Source organism: Stegodyphus dumicola, chromosome 1 (genome assembly GCF_044657685.1).
Source record: "Stegodyphus dumicola isolate Sdum_Otavi_A_Nest chromosome 1, ASM4465768v1".
In the NCBI taxonomy this organism is placed as follows: domain Eukaryota; kingdom Metazoa; phylum Arthropoda; class Arachnida; order Araneae; family Eresidae; genus Stegodyphus; species Stegodyphus dumicola.
Window position 1 is genome coordinate 155,181,291 of NC_140768.1, and position 18,885 is coordinate 155,200,175.

An 18,885-nucleotide genomic window follows, 5' to 3' on the forward strand; every position below is an offset into this window, starting at 1 on the left:
AAATACTGGATGCGGGGTGTTCCGGTGGCACTACGCGATGTACCATAATAGGTAAACTCTGGATAATTTTGGAAAGCCTCAGTTCCTTATTTCTTCAACCTTCCTTTGTAAACTCTTTTGCAATTATTTTTATGGCTAGTTAGCATGAGAAAGCATTACAAGGTGACCTATGGAACATCGTTAGTGTCTTTCGCGCTTCTATCTCTACCTCTACTTCTAATTCCAAGTTAATACACGGAATTGGCAAAATCGGAACGAGCTCAAGTAAACTATTTCTTCTCGTTGATCGTTGTAGGGTCATTAGGTTATTTGGATACTGGAGAGGTGAAAAATGAGCAATGCTCTCGCCGGGACTCGAAACCTGGACCTCTCGAATACGCGCCCAGTGGGCTTCTGTTAAACCCCGAAGGCATGTAGAAAGGAGGATTTATCATTTCTAAATAATATAATTTATGCTTAAACTTTATGCTGGAATATTAATTATGTTTTCCCATACTATTGAGAATGATAACTAATATACTCTCATAATAATCATCCGTTTTCCTGCTATGATTCGAAAATGTCGCATTGATCGTAGTTGTCCTCTGGTCATAGACTGTTTCGGATTCACAAATTATTGACTTGTGACTATAATATATTTTTTTAAAGCAGCTTATCTTTAGAATTCTCGATAGAATGTTAAGTGCTGTTATACATTTCGTTTTACTATTTTCTCAGTTTATGATATCAAATTTCAATTTCTTAATTTGTCATGATCACCAACATTTTTATTTGTCATTTTAGCTTTATTTATTAAAACTTCGCTTTCATCACTTCAGCCATGTGAAATTTAATAGCGAAATCGAAAAATTTTGTAAATAAGTGTATCTTTAGAATTCCCAACACAGCGTCGTCTTGCATCCTTTTCTTTAATTCGCCATATCATTTATATTCGTTGCAACATTCATTTAAAGATAATACATAGCTATAAGATATCGCGGTAGCATCCTTTCATTTGAAAAGTGATTTGACACAAAAGCGAAATAGATACAAATTTGAAGACTATGACTAATGCATTTAATTGTTTCATTATGAGAGATGTTTTTATAATGAGCATCTTCTCTTTGCTTTTAGCGCAATTCAAAGAATACATTTAATGTTTATAAATGTAATATATTTCTTTCAAACCCATATCTATTGTAAATACCAGATTTGAGAAGTTTTGGATTACCTCATAAATTATTTTTATACGAAATTCTGTTTAGAGCTTCAAATGAAGTATCATTTCCTGTTTATATGGATTCTAACCCACATCTAATATGTTTGTCCCAGTGGTATAAGAGTCTTAAATGCTAAAATTGAATAGTTTTGGTTATAATATATTTATTTTGATATAGCTTTTCATTAAAAAATTGTTATGGGCTTCAAATAAAGTATCACTTCCGGTTGTCTATTAAACATTGTTACAAGCTCTTTTTAGTTCAAAGTGGCTATTTGCCCAGAAGGACTAAGCATTTCGTTTTCGCATTTTGCGTTCATTCACTACAAGCGTTGTTTCACTTTTTAAATTGTTGCCACAGATATTATCGCCCTATATTATTTTTAAAGAAACTAAATAATGAAGAATCTGCATAAATGTATGTGTGTTTCTCGCATTGTGATAAAACAACGATACCTAAAGCCATCCGATTTTGAATAATGTAATCCTCCTTCGAATATAGGCATGTGGAAGCCCAAAATTTGAAATTTATCAATTTCATAGTTTATAAAACTTTAACGAATTTTTCATTAACAAACTCAAGGATTTCAAAGCGAGCTATGGGAACGTTGCAGACAAAACACATTTTTATCTTCAGTGCGCGAGACGGCGTATCGGAAATTCTAAAGATAGGCTCCTTTTAAAATTATTTTGTGATATTGCTCTTGAACTGAATTTTATGGTTTAAGTGCGAAGAACATGATATTTAATAAATAAAGGTAACACAGAAAATGTTTAAAAACGCCCCTTCGAACGTAATTTAAAATCTGAAATCTTTCAGGTTGTTCTTATTTAACTTTTTTAATGGCGTAGAAATATTTTCGTGCTTTGGTCACTACTAAGTCCAGAAACGATGGTCATTTTATTTATGGAGACACTTAAAAGGCGGCCAACGCTACCTCCTAAAAAAAGGATAGACAATTTACACCAATGTTTCTTGCGGAATTCGAACAAGAGCCCTTCGGTATGACATTTAGAGCCAATAATCACTTTTCCTTTTGGACGGCTGGCAGTTTGATGTAAAGTACCACATCCAGTTGTCTAGTTCTATCCAAAATCTAATCAACTATTTGTATGAATGTAGTAAGCTTAAGCATGTAAAATCTAAATTTTTGAAAGTTTCGTATAAGAATTGTCACCGAGGAGAAAAATTGTCACACAAAGACAGACAGGCATTATTTTAAAAATAGTTAAAGCGTGTTATAGAACTTAATCACTGAAAACTGACTGCCGAATTTCTGGAGCGAAATCGTTGCCTCCCTTACGTATAGGTATATGTATAGGTAAGAGAGGTAACGATTATCTTACTTTGTATTATTATCTTACTTTTGAAATATAATCAATATTTCTTTATTAAATAAATTATTATTATCTTACTTTGCAGCTATCGCGCAAGTATTAGAAAAACTTGTTTTCGAATTCAATGAATTTTAGATCATTCAATATATATATATAATAATAATAATTTATTTACTAAAGAAATATTGATTGTATTATCTCCTAATATAAATTTAGTAGAAATATCAAAAAAGAGTGAACCCATATGTAGGAAGTTTAAAGTTTTTGTAGAAAAACTTTTAAAATGAACGGTAAAACTTTATTCTCCCTGCGTTCTAAAAATTGTAATAACTCCTTTGGATTGCATCATTTCTACATCATTCCATTACGTAGTAATTGGGAACTGAAACTCTTAACTCAAACCAAAACCTTTCTCTTCGTGCTTCCATATTGATAACTAAGCACTTCAGCTCTCTCTCTGTACTGCTAGGACTAATTTCTATGTCCTTTTTTACTATTGCAAAAATATCAAAAATATAAATGTTCTGTGAATAGGCACGACTAGAGTGCCAAGTGATCGTGGCCACAAATGTCAACTGGAAATAAAAACGGAATTAAAACACCTCGACTGCCAAGTTTCATAGATACTATTATGAACACAGCATATTAGCATACAACTTAATCGGAATATTTCCTCTTCAATACGTGCTTTATCATAAGTTTTTTTTTTTTTTTTTTTTTTTTTTTTTTTCCGTTTCTACGTCTTTGTGTTCCTACATCAGTACTTCTAAATTTTGCTATTATTTCATATATGTATATACGTTCACAGGAAATAAAAAGTAAAATGCTGACACAGTAAAGGAACAACATTGTCAACCACACTATGTATCTTTCTGAGTGGAATTTTTGTTAATTCATCATACTATAAAATAATATTTGATGTTTTTCTATGGCAAGAAAATTTTTCATAAACCATTTGAACAGTGAATTTGAATTAATATATGCAAAAAAAGACTTAAGCTAAACTTTTAACATCAAGAAAACGAAAAACTGTAAATAGAAAATAGAGATTTCTATAAATAAAATAAAGTCAAAACTGAGCCTTAAACAGCTAAAAACTAAAAACTTATTTGAAACAATAATTGAAAAACGCAAACTTACTAAAATCTCAACACGACCTTCTATGCGTGATGTAACTGAATTCTAAAGATGACCACATGGTGTTCTTGCTAAAGAAAGTAGAATTCAAACTATAGAAGCCGAAATTTTGTAGTTCTTGAATAAAGTATGAGATAAGGTTCAAAGTGTTATGCGATAAGGTTCAAAACACAAGCAGGCTTAGTATTTTTGCGCATTAAGCTGCCTAAAAATTATCATTAAAGACATAAAGTAAGAAATTTATAACTAATATTTCACAAAGACCAGAAATTGAAATTCATAATTAATATATTTCAAATAATCATAGAAATGCAACAAAGAATTTTAAAATGTTCAGTTGAAACTCTGACATTCCTTAATTTCAATATTCTTTTTACGAGCAACATTTAAAAGTAATTAGGGTGCTAGCCTAAATTACAGTAAAGTTTATTGAGGAAAACTTGTCTTTGTGATGTTAGTTCTATTTCCTAAATTTGTAAAACTCTCTCTATATAATATTTTTTTTTCTTTCTTTTATTACTGCTCCTCACCATTAAATCGCAGAAGCAGCTTTAGTATAACTCGCAGTTTTCCATTACATTTGAGTCCTCTTTACACCAGTTTGTCATTGGTGATTAAAATCAATCATAAAATGTTCACCTTTTGCATTTTAATATTTTTTAAAAAGCACAAGAAACCACCATGAGCAATTTTCTAGTCTTTTGCAATCTTGCATATAACGAATTTTATTTTTAATTCAAACTTTTTCGGTGTAAAATCTACTCATAAAAATGCCTCACTCTTATTTTGACAAAGCGTGTTTCATCGACGTTAAGACTTCATACAGAGATTTAAGGAACAATATTCAAAATTAAATTTCTATTTCTTTCGTATAAACATAAATTCACAGGAGGTTTATAAAACTACAAGGACATTTTTCTTGATTATATCACTCACTGGAAAAATAATAAATATAAAATCAAAATTATGAAATAATCATTCACTGATTGGCGGAGATATCGATGACGAGAAAATGTAGGACAGGATAAGATGAAATAGAAGGGTAAGACGGAAAAAGGCAATTTTTTTTTAAATCAAATTTATTACATTAAACTCACATCTAGACCATAATTAATTATCCTATCTAAACGAAGATTTATGTAAAACATATTGAAAATTTATAAATATTTGTAGAATATACCTCCATCAACAAATTCTTTTATTCAACTAGCAAGAGAAAAATTTTTGTCAATATTTCGAAATAGTTTATTGAGGTTTTATTTTAATAAGTATATATTTTTCATGAAAAATATAACCTTGTTTTTTTGTTATCTGGATTCAAATGTTTAACTTCTAAAAATATTTTAAATTGAAAAAAATTCTATCGCTTGCTCCCCCCCCCCCATATTATTTGAATTATCTAAACTAAAAATCTTTGCTGTGGTAGTAACTCTTTTGATAAAGTTAAAAGTACTATACTCATAACATCTTTGCAAATATTCCGAATATTAAATTTCAAAATTAATTTAAAGGTCTACTTTAGACTTTAACATGCTACTGTGCAGCGACTCGCAACGTGGCCTTCGAGAAACAAGGCCGTCCAGCTCTCTCGTGACGTCACCGTATGGAGTGCGAAGAAACCTTTCTTCTCCACTGAAAGCGAGCGATTCCACAGCGCGCTTATTTATTAGTAAAAGCTAATTTTATGTTATTCCGATGTAAAGTAAACAGGAAATTATTAAATATGTGATACTATCTTAGCATTTAATTAAATATCATGCTTTAAGACTTCAGGTATCTGAGCTTATTTTTCTTAACGCTTGATAAAAATTTTCACCTGGGTGATCAATAGTTATTTATTTCAATCCCATTTTACTTTCTATAGTTTGGATAAACTTTTCAATACTTAAACGGTATAACGCAAAAATGTTATGCTTTCGAACTGAAAATACTGCACATTATTTTTCATTTATAGATAAAAATGAAAACTATGAATAAAAAGAGCATTTTCTCGAAGGCCACGCTCGCAATGTAAGCTTTCATAAGTTATTGTGATGGCGCCATCTATCGACGTAATTTGTAAGCGTTATAATTATCGAACTGCAGTTCTTTCGCTTCGTAGTTGAGTACTAACTGAATTGCAAGCATGCTTTGCTTTTTCAATAGATAGACACAGTTATTTTCCGCTTACAGAAAAGAATTGACGTAGTATTTAAGTCTCAGAGAGTACTTGTAATATATACATTTACTACGTGAAAGGTCGACTTTCTATATTAACTAGCAGAAAAAATGAAACTTCAAAATTGCGTCGGTAGATGGCGCCACCGCGTAACTTAATACGAAAGCATACACGGCAAGTCTGCAAACTAAACAGAAGCAGCAATATTAATTTAAAGCTTTGTACAGTTACACTCAGTCAGCAGTACTATGTTTTTTTTAATCGTATTTGGTTCAGCACAGTATTGGCGTGAAGCAACTGATTCTTTTACTAAATTAAACTAAAACTTTCAAAACATCTCACTGTTTATATCTAAATTAAAAATTATATATCATACATATCCGTTCGTTTCACGTATAGCATATTAGGGTACTTTTCCGTTTTGCCGGCGCAGGCCATTAAAGTCGCCAATAATGCTACAACCGATGCCAAACGGAATATCCTCGCTCGTAACCTTTTACGCCTCATTTTCAAAACAAATCGCAGCCATTTCTTATCAGATTGATTGTTTCTTTCAATACTGTCATACAATTACATAAAATTTTAACCAGATAGTTCAATTTTATGCACTAAGGCCATTATGCCTAAAGCCATTAAGTCAATTTGGGTGCAATCACCCCGATGGCGAAAATATAAAAAAGGCAAAGTCGAAGGTTAAATTCATCAATTCTAATGAGAATGCACTAGCGAAGTAAAGCACTGCGGTTTTACATAACTTCTGAGTAAGCTATTTGTACGAATTCAAATAATTCCTTCATTTAAACTTGTATTCCAAATTAAAATTTAACTTGAAGTTAATGTATATAATTACTGACAGAATAGTAGCGTAGTTTACGTGACATGAGATCACTTGGGGTTACGTGATATGAACCGGCGAATCAGGATGTTGAACCATAAAAGCATAGTAAATTCTAAAATTAATGTCTTTTTACATTATACAAAATTTTAAATGATATTAAAACGCTTATACCTTCAAAATAAAAAATTCTTAAGAACTAACATTTGTTTGTTTTTATGTGTATACTGTATGTTGCCGCTAATAAAGTTTGCTTGGCGAGATTTGCGCCGGCGAAACGGAAAAGTACCGATATTAGTGAAATGCAAGGATTATACGAGATTTCCTTAAATATTAATATTAGATATTTGCTTCCAATCTAGCGAATGTCACATGAAACAGCATGATTTCTTTAAAAGACTTCATTAAAATAAGCAAGAACGAATTGGGAGACCGTCACCATGGTTGGGTACATCGTTTGCAGGTTTGATTCCATTTTTGTGAATGTAACATCGGCTCAACCCTATGGCTGTACCCTGAAGAACATTTACTATGATGTTAAAGAAAAAAAGCAACATTATAAATAAATAATTTTTTTTAACCTTATTGTTGCGATGTAATGTGAAGGAACTAGATACCCGTCCTCGTTTTAAACACAAACTTATATTAAATAATTGCACAATACAAGTATAAACAAGAAAATGACATATAAAACGTATAAACACGAGAACACAACAAAAATAGTGCAAAATAGACAGCATTCCAGCTGCCTTGCGAATGCGTTCGTCTGAGTCTGACTGTTCAACTGAATTCAATGTTCTTTGGCATAGTTCCAAAAGCGAAAGAGTCAGGTTGAGTTGTTCTGTTCCGGTGCACCGGAACATACTCCCACCCTATCAGGCATTAGTCCTGATATATGGGCAAAGGTGCTAATTTATGAATGTTTCTTTTGAAAATAGAGTTTTTAGTTTTAAAAGTGGCCACACGAACTAGTCCGTCTGCACCATGATGAAGTTCGACCACTTGTCCTAGTGGCCAAGAACCTGGAAGATGACCCTCATCTATTAACAGGACGATGAATCCAATTTTTATATTCGGCTGAGTGCCCTTCCATTTTTTTCTGGTTTGAAGAGAAGATAGATATGCTTTGGTCCATGATTTGCAGAAGTCCTTCCGCATCTTTTGAATGAGATCCCACCTATTCCGTATATTGGCAGGACTAGTAAGAGGTAGTTCAGAAGGGGATAGGATCACGTCTCCTGTAAGAAAATGTGAAGGAGTGAGAATATTAATGCAATCAATGTCAGTATTGTTTACACTACATAACGGAGGAGAATTTAAAATGGCTTCTATCTGAGCCAATAGAGTTGTCAATTCTTCGAAAGTAAGTAGAGTTTCACCGATTACTCTTTTACAGTGATATTTGGTTGATTTAATTGCGGCCTTCCAAATTCCTCCGAAATGAGGAGATGCTGGAATTATAAAGTGCCATTCTATTTATGCTTGAGTTAAATGATGAGCAACGGCTTAGCCGTTGTGAAGCCCTTAGGAAGTGAAGCCTTAGGAAGTGAAGCCCACAATCGTTGTATTTCGCTGAGCTTTCAATTAGCCCCCAACAAAGTTTGTTGCATTGTCGCTGTAAATGTGACTTGGAGCTCTTCGTCTAGCACTAAAGCGACGCAAAGCAGCTAAAAATGCATCAGTGGTTAAATCGCTCACTACCTCGATGTGTAGTGCCTTAGTAGCGAGACAAATAAATAGAGTAACCCTTGGTTAATTTTGCTCCACGACCCTTGTTGAATTTGATTGAAATAGGACCGGCATAGTCCACTCCGCAGTTGAAGAAAGGCCTCTCTAGTGTTACACGATGCTTAGGTAGATTACCCATAAGCTGGGATGCGGTGGATGCTTTAAATTTGAAGCATTTGTGAACACATTTGTTAATGAGCTTTTTTCCACCTATGATCCAATATGATTGTTTGATAATGTGGGACAGTAATGAAGCACCAGCATGTAAATACGTCACATGCTTTTCTTTTACGATGAGCTCACTTATCTTGTGTTTAGCAGGTAGAATTACTGGGTGCTTTTAAGTAAAAGACAATTCTGAATTTTTTAAACGCCCTCCCACCCGTAAAAGACTGTTTTCATCTATAAATAGATGGAGGGAGTGTAACTGACTTTTTTTAGGCAACGATCTTTGATTTTTAATGCATTTTAGGTCTTCATTAAAATAATCTTTCTGAACCCACCGAATTATGATTATCTCTGCATTTTTAGTTTCCGTGTAAGTGAGTGGAGAAAAGGAATCAGTTATAAGTGTTTGACATTTGTTATTGGTTTTGCACTTATTGATGAATCTTAAACAATATGCTAAAATGCGTATAATCTTAGAAAATGATGAATATTTTCAAATAAATCACTATATAATTCATTTGATGTAGCACTATGAAATGAAAATATAGGATCAGATCTTTGCTCAGCTTTAATTAGATCCTTAATTTCTTTGGAAGCGGATTCCTCTTTCGGCCAGTGAGACGAATCCAAAAAAAGCCAACTTGGGCCACCACAAGTTGCAATTAGGAAGACATTTGGGATCAATACCACGCGAAGCGATATCTGCTGGGTTCTCTTTGGAAGGGGCATGCCTCCAGTATTTTGTTGGAAGTACTTCGATTATTTGAGACGTCCGGTTTGCTACAAAGGTCTTCCATTTACGGGGTTGCGCGGAAAGCCAGGAAAGTACAACTTTGGAGTCAGTCCAAGCGTAAACATCAAACTTATATTTTTTGAGAGTGTTCATGACTGCACAATATAACTTTGAAAGCAAATGAGCACTGCATAATTCCAATTTAGGAACAGATACGTGTTTGATAGGTGCGACTTTAGTTTTAGAAACTAAGAGAGAAATTTTGATTTCATTTCCGTGTATTTGTTTGCAATATATTGCAGCAGCGTAAGCAAGTGTTGAAGCGTCGCAAAAGCCGTCCAATTCAAATGTGTCAGAGGAAATAAGCGTGACACCTCTAGGAACGGTAAAATGTTCAACTGCATTGGAAGATTTCTGAAGCAAGACTTTGTGAAATAGGAGAATCCCAGTCCCCTTTTGTAAGCCAGAGCTTTTGATAAAAAATTTTCAATACAACAGTACATGGTGAAATTAATCCCCATGGATCGAAAATGCGTGCCGATTGGGACAAAATGTGTCTTTTTGTCAGCGGTGAGGTGAGTGCAAGTGTGGGTTTGAAAATGAATGTGTCTGTTGAAGAGTTCCAAAATAATCCTAAGACTTTCGTGCTTTCCTTATCATTAGGAATTATTTCTAAATTAGTGTCCGTTGAACAATGTTCTTGAAATTCTGCAAAAATGCATTTGAATTATTAGAATTCCACTTTCGTAGGTGGAAACCGTGCGTTTCTAAAATATTGGTAATTTCCTTACAAAGTGATATTGCATCACTTTCGGTACTTGAACCCGATAGCAAATCATCCATGTATACATCGTGTAGTAAAGTATAAGAAACAGCAATATTTTCTGAATAATCTAGTGCAATTTGCTTAATGCACCTAGTGGCTAGGAAAGAAGCTGGAGCTAAACCATATGTTACGGTGTTTAACATGTATGTGCGTATTTCTTCATTAGGATTAAACCTCCAAAGTATTTGTTGGTAGTTCCGATCCTCATTGGACACTAAAACTTGACGGTACATTTTCTCTATGTCTGCTGAAAAGACCTATTTCCGGAAATCGCAAATTAAGTAAAATTTCAAAAATGTCTCGTTGCAATTTAGGACCAACACCCAAGATTGAATTCAATGATTTACCGCTGGAAGTTTTACATGAAGCCTCGAAAACGACTCTTAATTTGGTAGTTGTACTAGACGGCTTGATCACTGCATGATGGGGAAGGAAATATTGCTCATTCTGAAATCTATTTAAACAGTTTTGTGTGACCAATTCAATATGACCTAAATTTTCATATTTATGCATAAAATCCTTGTATTGGTTTTCAAATTCCGAGTTTTCCTTAAATTTACGTTCCATAGCATATAATCGAGAAAGTGCAGCTGGTTTTGAATTACGTAATTCAGATTTAGATTTTAAAAATGGCAACTTCACAACAAAACGACCATCTGAATTAATTGAGTAATTTTCCTGAAAATGCGTTTCAACAAATTGCTCTTCAGGTGAGAATACAATGTCACTTGAATTTGGCACTTCTAATTCCCAGAACCTTTTCAATTCGCTATCAATATTTATTTCATAAATATGCAAGTTTGAAATTGAATTTGATTTCGTTTGAAATTCCGGTAGTTTTCCGGATATGAGGAAACCAAAAATTGAGTTTTGAGCAATTAAATCACTTTGAGAACAAGTTATTTGTCCAGGAAGTAAAATAGAAAACAAGTAGTCAGATCCTAGAATAATATCTATCTTATCCGGAATGTGAAAATATGGATCAGCTAAGTTTACATTTTTCAAATGCGAAAAGTCTTTCTCATTTATTTTTTGGCTTGGAAGCGCAGCAGTTATCTAATACAAATGCCTTAATTGGCATTCTCACTGATGTATCATGGATTGACATCAACTCAATTTCAACGCAACCTTTTGTAACTGCGAATTCTGAGTCAGCTAAACCCTTGACAGGAAAACGCGCATTTTTTTCTTTTAAATCCCAATAAATTAATACAAGATTCAGATAATAATGTTGATTCGGAACCACTATCACAAAGCATTCTAATATTACGTTTTTGACCCATCGAATCAATTACATTTACATACGCAGTTGGCAATAAGCCAAAAGTTGTTTGAATGCTATTATTTTGAATTACAGTTCCGTTTTTGTTTTCATTCGTAGACGCAATGTCTGGTGTTTTATTCGCGGTTGCATTCTTTCTTTGCTGTTCTGACTGAAAATTGCTCTCAGAAAGAGGCGCAGATGTGGAATAACTTTTTAATTGATTTTCACACAGAGTAGTATGATGCAATAACTGGCAATAATGACAACGATGTTGAGACATACATTCAGATTTTTTGTGTTGACTAGACAAACAGTTTAAACAAAGATTATTTTTCGTAACAAATTGATTTCTTTCTTTGACAGTTAGTGCTTTAAATTTGGGGCATTTGAAAAGAAAATGATCTGATTTACACATAATACATTTGATACTTTTGTTAACAGAAAATCTTTTAACACTAGGTTGAGTTTTTTCCCTTTCTTTTTCGTGGAAAATTTCTAAAGAGGAACATCTATCATTTATAAATTGAATAAACATTTCAAAAGTAGGAAATTCCACTTTTGCTGAAAACTCAGACCATTGTTTACATGTTTCGTTATCAAACTTCTGTAATAAAATATAAATTAGCCAAACATCCCTTTCATTAGCTTTTGGATCAATAGATTTTAAACCTCTGATAATCTCATCAGATATATCGGCAATTTTTCGCAAATTAATTGCGTTTGCATTAATTACACAAGAGTGATCCATAAAAGTTTTTATTAGTGATGTGACAATTTGTTTTTTCTTATCATACCTAGATAATAATTTTCCCCAGGCTTCCATATAACTATTTTCTGAAATGGGAATATGTTTAATAATAGAAGCTGGTTCATCAGTTAATAAACCCTTTAGATATTGAAATTTTTGAATATTGCTTACATTTTCATTGTTATGCACTAATGATACATATAAGTCCTTGAAAGACATCCAGTTTCTGTAATTACCGTTAAAAGACTGCATATTTATTCTCGGTAATTTAAAATTATTAGCAGTATTTGTAGTACTATAACCTGGTATTTGACGTTCATTAACATTAGTAACTTGCATATTAACAGTAACATTTAATTTTTCAAGTTCTTGTTGTAATTTGGCTTTGGTTTCATAATATTTTTTCTCAAATTCTTGCATTTCAGAACTTTCCGGCGGAAGTTCTGCGTCTGCCTTGTCAAAATCAGAATAAACGCTTTCAATTTTTTGAAGTTTATTCATTAAATCGTGTTTTCGAATAATTGCTTGTCATCATTAATGAAATTTGAAATTAATTCTGGTAAGAGCAGCTTTCGCTCTCTACCTCTACTATTTTTTGCAATCTTTACCTTGTCTTCCATTACGACGTAATGGTGCAATGCAAGTCAAACTTATAAAAAAGAAAAAAAAAATACTTATCTTGCTTGGTCTTTAAATGAAGTTCGAAGCTAAAAGTATCCAGTAGTATCCATTACTGTACCGAATGCAGCGTTGCAGTGCTGACGAAACCTGAATTCAATATTCCTTTAATCTCGCCGGTGCCTCCAGAATTTTTATGTTGTGATGTAATGTGAAGGAACTAGATACCCGTCCTCGTTTTAAACACAAACTTATATTAAATAATTGCACAATACAAGTATAAACAAGAAAATGACATATAAAACGTATAAACACGAGAACACAACAAAAATAGTGAAAAATAGACAGCATTCCAGCTGCCTTGCGAATGCGTTCGTCTGAGTCTGACTGTTCAACTGAATTCAATGTTCTTTGGCATAGTTCCAAAAGCGAAAGAGTCAGATTGAGTTGTTTTGTTCTGACTTATAAATAAATAAATTAATAATTTTTTTAAATATTTCTTTATATTTTTAGAGCTTCACTTTCCTTAAAGATTATTAGTCTTACATAAATTATGATGCCAAATAAGCTTACCTAGTTCTCCTTTTAACTTTTTCCCATTAAAGATTTTAAATTTAAATAATAAAATTTTAATTTATTAGGTTAAATTTATATAATAAATTTTAAATTCATTTAATTAAATGAATATATTTTAAGTTTAATGCCAATGATTATAATTTATTTCATTAAAATCTTTTATAATTAATTCATTAATTAATTTCTTCCTGATGAAATGTTTATGGCTAAAAGTAATTAAAAGTAATTAATTAAATGTAAAAAATAATTAATCAGTTAAATGAATCCAATAATTAATTAAATCAATATTTAATATTACTAATTAATTAATTTAATTAACCCACTTTATATTTAATTTGGGTAACAGCAAGTATCTGACCAATGGAAAAGGGAAAAACCGCTTTTTGATTGTCTTTGCTAAATACTTTCGATCATAATTTCACCAGAATTAGGGAAAATTATAGAAAAAAATTTACTAAGTGACTCCGTTTTGGATAAAACAGCTCTCATTATTCAATTTCTAGCTAATCCCGTGAAACAACCAATTACTGATAACTGCTGGAATTTTGTATTTAAGAGCACGCAGCTTTTCATATCTAATTTATAACAGCTTAATGACTATCTTACAAAGGTTCTTTAGGAACTTTTTTCCCTGCAGAACAAACTTGTTACATAAACTACATAAAAAATTCTTTGCACATAAAATTAATAAATAAAAGGTTCTTTAGAAACTTTTTCCCCTGCAGAACAAACTTGAATGATTAAACATGACTTCCCAACTCATTCCCACTCAAAGACTGTTGACCAATGACATAGCCTGTTGACCGATGAGAGCTGTTATCGCAGAACCGACGACAACTTCATGAAATTTATTTTTTCCAAAACACTTTACAGGTCTAGAATTTTTCATAGGTATTTGTAATCAAATTATAAATACATTTTCAAACCTCTAAGAACGCTGAATATAAAAAGCCACACATGCTCGAACAGTGATCTCGCAAGACTCTCAATACTATGAGCTACTACTCTGAACTAAATTGGGAACTTATGCTTTCTCCTGTCTTACATAGTTTTCCCCAGCCGCCAAGAAATTTCCAGTGGCTTCGACTTCTTGAAATTTCTGGAAAACATACACAGTTACAGTTATATAAGTCTGGAGACTTTTAGCGATTTCTGGCTTAATTTGGCGACAAAAATAAGTCAATCAAAATTTCTCCAGCTTAGCGCCATCTCGCCAATTACCTCAATGTTAAAATGGAGAACGAGTGCTAGTTTAGTCTACTATTTCTGAGTACTAGAAATTAGATTTAGTGCTAGAAATTCAGAACTTGTTTAACATATGAAACTAACTCTCTTTCTTTTTTTCAACAGGTCAATAGATCAAATACAAAACAGGGCTTCAAGAGGAAACTGGATTTTGAAAATGCAAATGATTGTGAAAACGGAACAGAAAAGTCTTTGTTGCACAAGGAAGTGATTACTCTGACATCATTACAGCCGGTGTCCTCCAAGGATCAATCCTTGGTCTTATTCTTTACCTTTTCTATGTGGCTGATTTTCTCAAGGATAATCTTAAGCAACAGTATTTTCTTGGATGTTACGCCGATGATACAGCACATGCTGCAAGGTCAACTAATGTTAAACATGCAATAAAAAGTTGCAAGATCAAATACCTTACATTGAGAGATGGTGTACTCCATACAGAATTGCAATCAATGCACAGAAATCACAATTACTTATTATTAGACAGAAAAAAGCTAAGTCCACTTGTCAGCTATTCAATGAAATTGTACCTGTAATAAAGACTGCTTAATGCCTGGGTATTATTTTAATGCAAAATTAAAATGGAATAATCACATAAATAATACTAAAATTAAAGCAAGTAACATTATTAATAATCTAATTCCCCGTGTTGGAAAATATTCTAATTAAACCCTAGGAAGAAACACCTAACCTCTATAATCTCTATAATCAAACCTATTTTAGTTTATGCTTCAGCTGCATGAACCTCTGCTACAAAAGGTTACATTACAAAAAAATTCAAAATCGCTTTCTTTGCACTAATACAAATGCTCATTATTATGTTAGAAATCAAACACATCACGGAGTTGACCCTATCGAAACTTATCTCAAAAACGCAAACACAAAATTGTACGCCAAAGCACTTGATTGTGAACAATTAAATTCATTCAACATTTTCAGTTATTAAATACTTGAAGGGTGAGGGGGACTATGATCTTAGATCATTTGCTGCACACGGCAAAAATAATGTAAATTCTACGTAGTTTTCATATATGCATTTTCTTACAATTTCTGTCATTGTATTTTTTTTTTTTTTTTGTATTTTCATTGTATTTGTATAGTATTGCATTTGTATACCTTATCCATCCTATTGATATAGAATGATAACCTTCTTATTTTGAACTACTGCCTGTTTAATGAACCCACATTTATTGACTTACTTTGCTTCACACATATTCCAGCCCTTCCTTTTATTTTGCAATATCGGATCATTTCGTGAGCCTCAATGCTCCCCTTTGCTTCCATACACTAATACTCCCTTCTAGTTCTGTGGTCATGATAGTTATATTAATGCGTTTCTACTGGTTTGTGGATTTGGAGAGATGGACGACAATATTTGACAAAGAATAAAAACACAATTTATTATCCAGTATTACTCTGAACAGCTCCAAAAACACGTTTACAGGCGTCGAAAATCTATAACAAACACGCTGAAACAATCAGCAACACAGCCTTCAGACTATTAGGGTATAGCAATGAAGACAGCGTCACGGCAAAGCACTAGAGTACATCTCCCGACTCGGCTTGGTCGTTCGCGTAACTCAACATACTCTTGAGACTCTCCACGCTACAACTCGTGATGCAGTCGACGATACACTCTATAGCCTCAACGATGCTCACTCTCGATGCATTAACTCGCGATACACTGCTCGATAAAACTGACGTTGCACTAACTCGCGATACACTGACGATACTCCCTACTACTCCGCGTACAGGCAGGATTTATATAGATTTGACTTGCCTTCGAAAATATTCTGGGATAAACCGGTAAGAATTCGTTCCAGAATGTTCTCCATCTATCTATGGTATATCGCCAATTTTGTCGCCAAATAGGCTATATCGCGCCAAATCTGGCAGCCTTGTCTTTCTTCGCCATTTCTCAACCCTAAACCCGCCTTGCGGGGAAGCTATCTTACCGCAGTTGGACGTTTTGTAACAATATGCTATACGTCTTTATGTTATAATTTGTCATTGAATCGAACGCGTCGCGCATTGCGCGATTATATTCTGTTTCTGCGGAATTATATTCTGCGGAATATTCTGTTTCGATTCGACTTTAGTATCTCTTCTCAGAATTTCATTTGATGTATTTTTAAGTGAAGTGTCAAATTTGGCGACAAAAAATAGTTGCCGAAACTGATGCTAGCTTGGCGATATCTAAAAAATTATCGAGATATCCATTTACTCAGTGTTAAATAGAATTGCCCCTCTATTGTTATTTTTCCGGCATAACTCGTCTCTTTAGATTTTCATTTACATTACACAGAAAAATACGATAATTTCATACATATAATTGCACTAAAACCATCTGCCTATTTACAAAATTGGCAGCAATATTAATTCTCTTAATAAAATAAATGAAACTGTGTTAATTCCCTTTAATATCCGAATAATAAATTAATGTTAACTTTCTTAATTCAAATAAATAAAAAATATGAATTCTCATAATAAAATAAACAAAAATAAAATAATAATAATTTCGAAATAAAATAAATGAAACTACATTAACTCTCTCTAATAACCTCATAATAAATTATTATTACTTCTCTTAATAAAATAATTAAGGATAAAATATTATTATTTTTCTCTAATATTCTAATAATAAAATATAACCTACTTTAATAATAAACCTGTTCTAATAATAAAACGATATTGATAGAATCTAATGATTCCGAATAATAAAGAAACCTGTAAAAAAAGCCTACTTTAATAACAAAATAATGTAAATTCTCTAATATAATTATATTCATTCTCTAAAATAAAATTAATTCTATTAATATAATTATATTCATTCTCTAAAATAAAATTAATTCTATTAATAAAATAAATAAAATTAATTGCATTTCTTCAGCTTTGAAAACTAATTACTTCGCTTACTCCCTTTTTGAAAATTAATTCTTCTCTTCTGTCTAGAATTAATTATTATTTAAACTAATTACTTTTCTCTTTATGTCATATAAATTAATAAGGCACGAGACATCGAGTAACATTTTTATTTAACAGTTTGATATTATTTCAATTTCTAAAAACTTATGAAGAAAATTTTTCAAACTTAGTCCTGAAATACTCAGCACTTCAAAAATAAAATTATTTGCCAGTTCCCATAAAAGAAAAGAAAGATTGTTCTGTATTCCATTCATTGTTCTGTATTCCAGGTAACAGTATACTTTTGGCACAGAAAAATTTCTTAGATTCTTTATTGCTTTGCCAACCAGTTAAACTACTTTAGTCTGCTTACCTGTTTGTTCATCCTCATTTTCCACACTGCATTCAAAAATATGATAATAAAGGAAGGAAGAAAAAAAAAAAAAAAAAAAAAGAAAACTTACGACAAGACGCGAAAATATTGAATAACTAGAGACCTTAACTGTAACCTTAATGTTGAAAAAGTGGTTTACTTCGGGTTAGAGATCTACGAGAGTTCAGATCTACAGATGCTATGAAGGGTAAAACAGTCTCTTAGTACTGTATTTTATTTTCCTGGTGGTAAGTTATATTTACAAAAACGTTGTTTTAGCAGATATTGATAGTTTATTGATATATTGTATAGCAGAGTTACAATTACATTCAGATTCTATATATCCCAAATACAAGTTATTCGAACTGTATGTAAAAAAAAAAAAAAATAATAATAATAAATAATAATGTCCTTTTTTAAACAGTATTTGAACTCTACGTACAAGTTTAATGTCCTTTTTTGTGAAGAACGGCTCAAATTACACCCTAAATTTTAAATACAGAAGTCATTTCCGCTAAATAACAATAAATATGAATGTGCGTTGGTTGAAATAAAAATAGTCTGCATGTTAGTGAAATAATAAATAATTTCATTGATTAATTTTATCAGAAAAATGTGTTTTTTATGAAACTAATGTTCCTGCAGTTCCAGTTATATGCGAACTCTATTTATCACGAACTGAAATTATCCAAACTTTATGTGCAGACTTAAGGTTACTTTTGCACAGGGCAGCTCCTGTTGCATCCAAACTCTATTTATTCTGAAATGAATTTATCCAAATTCGATATACAAAACTAATGCTCTTTTTTGTGTAGTACGGTTCCATCCAAATACTATGTAGCCTGACTAACCTACCACTGGTTATTAAGTCCAGGGTTCAAATCCCTGCGAACAGCTGCATGTACGTTTTCGTGGTTTTACCCCGGTGTAACGTGAATACTAGCCAGTTTCCCTTAGAAAGTCCTCCACGAAGGCATCCTTTCCCTTAGACAGATATCCTTCAAATGTTTTCCATAATCAAGTAAAACAAACCAAATCA

At 32.2% G+C, this 18,885-nt stretch overlaps 1 protein-coding gene across 2 annotated transcripts in view; it reads left to right on the forward strand.

The window, feature by feature from the left end:
• The window catches only part of LOC146999346 (uncharacterized), a 133,533-nt gene extending 117,671 nt beyond the window's left edge, over positions 1 to 15,862 (forward strand). Inside the window, exon 2 of one of the 2 annotated variants that reach the window (XR_015039645.1) lies at positions 14,678 to 15,862. Coding sequence is in view for 1 of the 2 variants with exons in the window: in XM_085811407.1 (XP_085667533.1) it covers positions 14,678 to 14,959 (282 nt within the window). In the remaining variant the exon portion in view is untranslated. The remainder of the gene's footprint in view (positions 1 to 14,677) is intronic. The other variant, XM_085811407.1, reaches the window with a different exon arrangement.
• The last annotated feature ends 3,023 nt before the right edge of the window (positions 15,863 to 18,885 follow it).